Source organism: Buceros rhinoceros, unplaced genomic scaffold (assembly GCF_000710305.1).
Source record: "Buceros rhinoceros silvestris isolate BGI_N320 unplaced genomic scaffold, ASM71030v1 scaffold8255, whole genome shotgun sequence".
NCBI lineage: Eukaryota > Metazoa > Chordata > Aves > Bucerotiformes > Bucerotidae > Buceros > Buceros rhinoceros.
The window spans coordinates 5,378-11,717 of record NW_010412232.1 but is presented as its reverse complement, the minus strand read 5'-3'; the positions used below and the strand labels follow the sequence as shown (position 1 = coordinate 11,717).

General features: G+C 38.1%; 1 protein-coding gene across 1 annotated transcript in view; it reads left to right on the top strand.

The window, feature by feature from the left end:
- MLLT4 (myeloid/lymphoid or mixed-lineage leukemia (trithorax homolog, Drosophila); translocated to, 4) overlaps nucleotides 1-4,980 on the top strand; it is a gene marked incomplete at its 5' end in the record, with an annotated part of 61,335 nt that extends 56,355 nt beyond the window's left edge. The window contains 2 exons of the mRNA XM_010136307.1: nucleotides 2,942-3,026; nucleotides 4,127-4,980. Of these exons, the coding sequence (XP_010134609.1) occupies nucleotides 2,942-3,026; nucleotides 4,127-4,271 (230 nt within the window). The remainder of the gene's footprint in view (nucleotides 1-2,941; nucleotides 3,027-4,126) is intronic.
- Between the last annotated feature and the right edge of the window lie 1,360 nt (nucleotides 4,981-6,340).

Below are 6,340 nucleotides of genomic sequence, written 5' to 3'. Positions count from 1 at the left end.
ATGCTGGATTTTAGCCGAATGACTAGCTTCTTTACTGGATTCAAGACTCAGTGACAAATGTGGAAGCCTTCAATATGGAATATCCCTGATGGCCTTTTGGGTCACCTAACAGATTATGAAAATCACTTTACTTTAATCAGAGGTGTGGTGTGCTCTGGTCATGAGGAGCATACAAGCTTCAGAGTAGGTTCCATCTATCAGAAGCACTTCTAATCCTGCTGCAGTAGTGTGAATATGATTTAGGATATGTATGAGGCCATCCAGGGACACAATACTCTGAGCTTCCTGTCTGGATCCTTTTCAATTAAGGCTCAAGTCACTGTTTTCCAGCAAGGCATCCTTTCCTTTGCAGAGCAAATTAGCTTCTGCTACAGTCAGACTGCTTCAAGTGCCAAACACCAGCTCTTGTAGTGTTTTGTGTTTTAATATTGGTGAAGGGACAGTAGTTTAGCTCAGTTGTAATTGTCCAACTGACAGATCTGGTGCTTAGCAGTTGCACTGTTTGAGGTCAGTACAGCACTCACACTGCATAAAAAGTATCCATGCTAATAACTTGTTTAAAGGAGAAAAAAAAAGTCAAAAAAAAAAACCCCAACAAAAACCCTGGTGTTGCCCGTGAGATCTCATGATGTGGTAGTCCCTATGGACGGGCTGCAAGCCCATCTGTCACTCCTATCTGGCTCTGTCATAGGTTCCAAATCTTAAAGGAAGGTGAGGGAAGGTTTTCACTTTTCAGTATGTTGTCACTGACTGGAGTATAAGCAGACACACTGTACATACAAGCTGTGTGCTACCATTACAATGCAAATAGTTCCACTATGCCTACTCAGCAAGCGTGTAAGCCCGCTGATAAACCCACAGCCAGTGAACCCAAGTCATGGTTTCGTATCAGAAGGATGCCAGCTTTGGAGCACCTTATATTGCACAGAATTAATGGGTTAAAATAAGATAAAAGAAAGACAGGAAATGAGTGGAAGAGATTCTCTTTAAATAGTGTATCTGTGCTGCCAGCTGCCTCTTGGCAATATTCTGAAATGGCAGGCCTCTGACATAAGACTTGGGTACTGTATGTCTGTACTGAGTTTTTGTTCCTTCAGAGGACTTTTTCTAGAAAGACTTATTTGAAACTGTCTATAATAGGGTGTAAGATGTGCCTTCCATTGGCCCTTATGTTCCTGATTTGGCACTTTGAAGGCCGTATGTGTAATGAATTAAGTAACTCTTAGAACCATCAATCACTAGTTGTCACCACCACTCTTCCTGCCTCCCATCATCCACAACCCAAAATGCTATTTCATATGTAATTGCATTTTCCAATCCTGCTCTTTGTTAATTTTAATGGAAAAAACTGAATCTCAGGAAAGTGAAATGTTCAGTGATGTTTTTTTGTGTGCGCGCGTTTTGTTTTTCCTGAAAAACAATCAGAAGGACAATCTACAAAGATACGGTTAGGGCTTTGGTAACAATTAAAGAATATTGTAGTATGATGCTTCGCCTTTAATAACCTAATTCATAAACCATACAACTAATTCTGAATACTCTTATTTCACAATTTTTAAAATAGCCATGAGAACAGGTTAACTTCACCTGATTGCTCAAGCTTCTATGAAGACTGCCTGCGTAACGTACAAAGCCGTTTGCACAAAATGCAGAATTCACTGTGCAGTTTACCATCTCCCATCTTGCTGACTCTGTTACATTACTGTCCTTTACAGCTCTTCTCTGTTCTGAATGTTAACTCTAGTAAACCATGCTTCTGCAAATTTTGCTCTCGTACCTTCTTCCACTGGGTCTCTTAAGACCATTGGGTCTGTCAGCTACCCAAGACAAAAGCCAATACCCAAATCAAAACTACTGTCCTAATGCAGGTAGTAGTGTGAACCACAGTATGTGGATCCAGGCTTTTTAGAGTCGGGAAGGTAGTACTTACACATCTTGAAGACTTATGTCTGAAAGCAAAAAAATCTATGTGCCTAGCATACCTAGCATGATTTGGTCTGCTACAAATTTTTGGTGGAAAGAATTTAGCCTACAACATCCTAGCTACTTCTTTTGTGTGTTCCATCCTCCTATGACTCTTCTGTTGAATATTTATGAGAAGTGGCATATACCAGTGGAAGAAGCAAACATTTCCTTCTGTACCAGAGAAGGTTCACAAGACATAACGTGTACAATATTGAGACCAGAACTGTCTGAAGAGAAATTTGAGTATTGTACTTACTTTTACTCTTTTCCTGACCATTGTTAAGAGAATATGGTCTTAAGTAAAGATTAGATTACTAAACTTTTTGATTGGAAATAAAAGGTTTTGTCTTGTGGCCTTTAGGAAGGATTAATATAATGTGTAAAACCTGTGTGTTATATCAAACTAAAGGTGCAGTGCTGCAAGATACTTGCTTGAAATTTAAATTTAAGGGTGGGGGGATGGAGGCATTTTCTGAGTGATACAGATTACTTAATCAGACTCAACAGACAAAAATCCTGACTGCTGAACTGCAAAGAAGGTATGTCCTAAGCTTACTTTTAGCCTCATAAAGAGAGCAGCTGCAGCTAACTTATTTCCTGTGGAGCTTGTTACAGGGTAATGAAGTGTGGTGCTCTTTCTGTCAGGCTCCTTGAACAACTTCTAATGTCTGTCTGTACTAAGCCATAGCAAGATAAAGGCGGAGATTTCCTATGTGCTGGATAATCTTAACCAAAATGCATTCTGACTCAAAATTAGCAATAAGAAAAAATTGTAGCTGCTTTGAGGGGACATGGAATTTGGTAGTACTGGTTTTAAGTAGTCTAGAGGTCAGATGACTGTCTAAGTTTATTTCTGATTCTAGTTTGAGATTACTCCTTGAAAGAAGCACTGCACCTTTTCGGAAAAAAAAAAACCACACCAAAACCTTTTGTGTTGTAACTGCAATCCTTCAATTTACATTTTCTTTTGCATAAGGAATAAATTCATACACTGGATCTACAGGAGCAGCTGTTGGGGCCCATGAAGTTTATCGGGATCCAAGAGACAAAAGATCTAAAAGGTGACATGCAGGAGTTCGTTAACTTTTACACACCTGACTTGGCTAAATTCCACAGAATTCTCTGTTGTTGTTGCGTTTCTGGTCTCTTCAAGTCGACTGTGGAGTATCTTGGGTTATTTTAAAATACAACCAAGTTCTCCACTAGTCTTTAGGCTATCTGAAGTACTACTTCATAGTAGCAAATTTCAGTGCTACAACCGAGTAAACTAAATAACCATTGTAAATTAACAGCTTCAGCTGGTGTAGGTGTATTTATAAATCTGGCATTCGTACAAACCTGAAATAGGCAGAAATAGTGTGGGCTGTATCTTGATCAGTGGCAAGCTTTACTGTGTAGAGTTCTGAAGATGTGACTGGGCTTGGCTAGGATTCTTTAGAAGCTGTTAGCCCAGTTCCTGCATTTTAAAATGTAGTGAATGTTTCAGTAGTGTGTGCAGAGCAGAGACCTCTTGGAGCTAGACATGAAACCTCCTCTGACCAAGAAACTGAAATCTATATGAAAGCTTTATTATATGAGAGTTAATCAGGGATGTAAAGTATTGTTACAGATACAACTAAGAATAATTTGACAACTTCACTGAGTGGTCAGAAACACATAATACAAAAATTGCTTTGTAGCAGGGTGAGAGATAAGTGCAAAACGTTGCATTTGTCAGCTTTACCACCACAGAATGAGAGAGGTCTGGCAGCCACCAGAGCTACCTCAGTACTAGTGTCTTTGTTTACCAAGCCATAAAGCTTTGTATTACAGTGCTTTTTCCTAGACATGGACCACCATAGAAAGGCTTGCTCATTTAGCCATAACTGCAATGCTGTAGTGATAGATAGAGCCTTAGTGCACCTGCACTTCACCAGAAAACTGGCAAGCACTTTCTTTCATGTTTACATGCCAGAGACGGTCAGGAGCCCTTAATTTATCTAAGTCATAGCACAATGTCAGAATTAAAGGTATGCGTGGGGGACAAAACCTTGCAGAACACTAAAAGAAGAATCTTTTGCTGTCGTCAGAAAAGCTATCAGTCAATACGTCACTAACAATTATTATACTTAAGGATATTATGGGTAAGAATTATAACCAGGACTTTTTTTTCCCTTTTCAGTCAAGATACAGATTTACCTGGAGCACCAGAAAACTTGACGTTCAGGGAACGCCAGCGACTTTTCTCACAGGGTCAGGATGTATCCAATAAAGTAAAAGCTTCTAGGAAATTAATGGAACTGGAAAATGAATTGAACACAAAATAAGATTAAAGCACCTTATCAGATGTAACTGAAGATCTCTAATTGAGGGATTGAGATGGGGGCACTACTAATGAACAGAAAATGAATGTTTTCTGAAAAGAGTGACTTTGATTCCTCTATAGCTAAGACTGTTAATTAAGATTTAGAGATATTGCAATAGCAAGAAAACTGATTACTTTGCCAGGAGCTTGTGGTTTATACAATGAAAGCACTGTAAAATTTTAAAGATATGAATCACGTGAAGGTAACTTTTTTTCCTTTCTGTTTTGGGGGTTAAGTTCTTGTGCACCAGACCAAGTAGCACTTGTCAAAGATAAGTTCTGTTTCCTGGTGTTTTACAGACACACTTTTGTTTTAGCTGCTGAGCAGAGAGGGTGAGAATAGCTTGAACTGCCTAAACTAAACTGTGCACTAGAAATTAGTATTTTAGGTTGTTTGATAAGAAGCCAATATCTGGGCCACCGTAAATAAGACTGTCTGCAAGTTTGACATACTGCATAGTGTTCATAGAATGATCAACATATCAGTGCAGATCTTGCCATTACATAGTACTGGAATAACACACATTCTGTAGGTAGAACCTTGGAATAAAAGCATGTCTAGTCCTACGTGTTTGGGTCTAAAGTGGTTCCCTAAGAATTTATCTGTAATTATGGAAAAGTCTGTATGTTGATGCATCTCCACTATGTGTGCGTCAGACTTTCAAAAATGTGAAGATAAAACTTCTGGTTAATAGATTTTTTAAAAAAATTACATAAGCAATAGATAGTAGGCTACAGTAGTGGCCCTTCATCAGTTAGGACCAAAATGTTAGTAGTGTGATAAAGGGGAGGAGTAGTGATTCTAATTCCAAGGTGAGCAGAATAGATCCATAGTTGTCAGAGAAAGGTAGCTTAGAAGCTATTAGGGAATTAGATGAACAGTATTAGGGAATTATGGAACAGTATCAACAAATCTACTATTATCAGATCAGCAATATCTTCTTTTTTTCCTATGGAGAAGTGAACTGGCATATTGGAGAAAAAGACTGAAGTGTGAAGCATCAAATACAACACTGTTGGCTGGGAGTGGGATGGTTAGTACGGTCGTAACAGAGCTGGTGTGCTGGCAACAAACCACCTCTGCTTGTGCTGAGGAAGCAGTGCTAGCGAGCTCTTCTTTAGTCTAGCTGGCTTTACTGACATCCTCTTACTGTTGTACTGAAAATCTTCTGGGCAGTTCAAGCTATTTTTTCACACTGTAATAGCCTTATTTAATTTAAAATTGTTAATCTTTTTCCTCCCACTGTTTCTTCAGCTGTGTGTATGTGGCTGATGATGTTGGGAATAAGGACCTCATCAGAGTTGTTTTTTTCTCATTGTGTGATGTTGAGACAATATATATTGTGATTCCAAACAAATTTTCTATTTGACAAAGCCCTTTACTGGCTTTAGATGATTTTTTTTCCTGTATCATATTGTTCTCTTATAAATATATATTTAGGGAATTGTGCACACTTCCAAATACAAAGGGGTAGACTTTCACTGCCTTAGGAAAGAAATCACTTTTAATAAGAGTTGTATGATAAATAAATGCAAGTTAATGAAAATTGGAGTGTAAATATTTTTTACGTATTTCAGGTTTCTTATTTGAAAGTGTGCTTTTACCGTTTCACCTGTTAAATATGAAGTAGAAGATTAAACTGGTTCAAAGTGTTAATGAAGGATTTGCATGCTTGCTATGTCTGTTAATCAGGAAAAGCAAGCCTCTCCCAATTTATCTTGAGAACACTAGCAGCCTTTACAGTGACAAATTTTTTCTTAACGAAAAAAACTTATGCTGTGGCTGAATTACTGTTGCTGCTAGAATCTGAAAAAGGCTTAGCAAAAAAATACCTATAACCTTCAGTTGAGTGGATTTGGCCGCTATTGGGCATTCGGGTCAAGTGTGAATATGTGTAAAAGTGCTTTTCATATTTGTCTGTGCATTATTACGAAAAACATCAAAACTGCTGTAGTTTCCCATTTCTACTGTATTTCACTTGCAACCTATTTTTAATAAAGTTTGTATTGTATTTAACTTTGCATTAAATG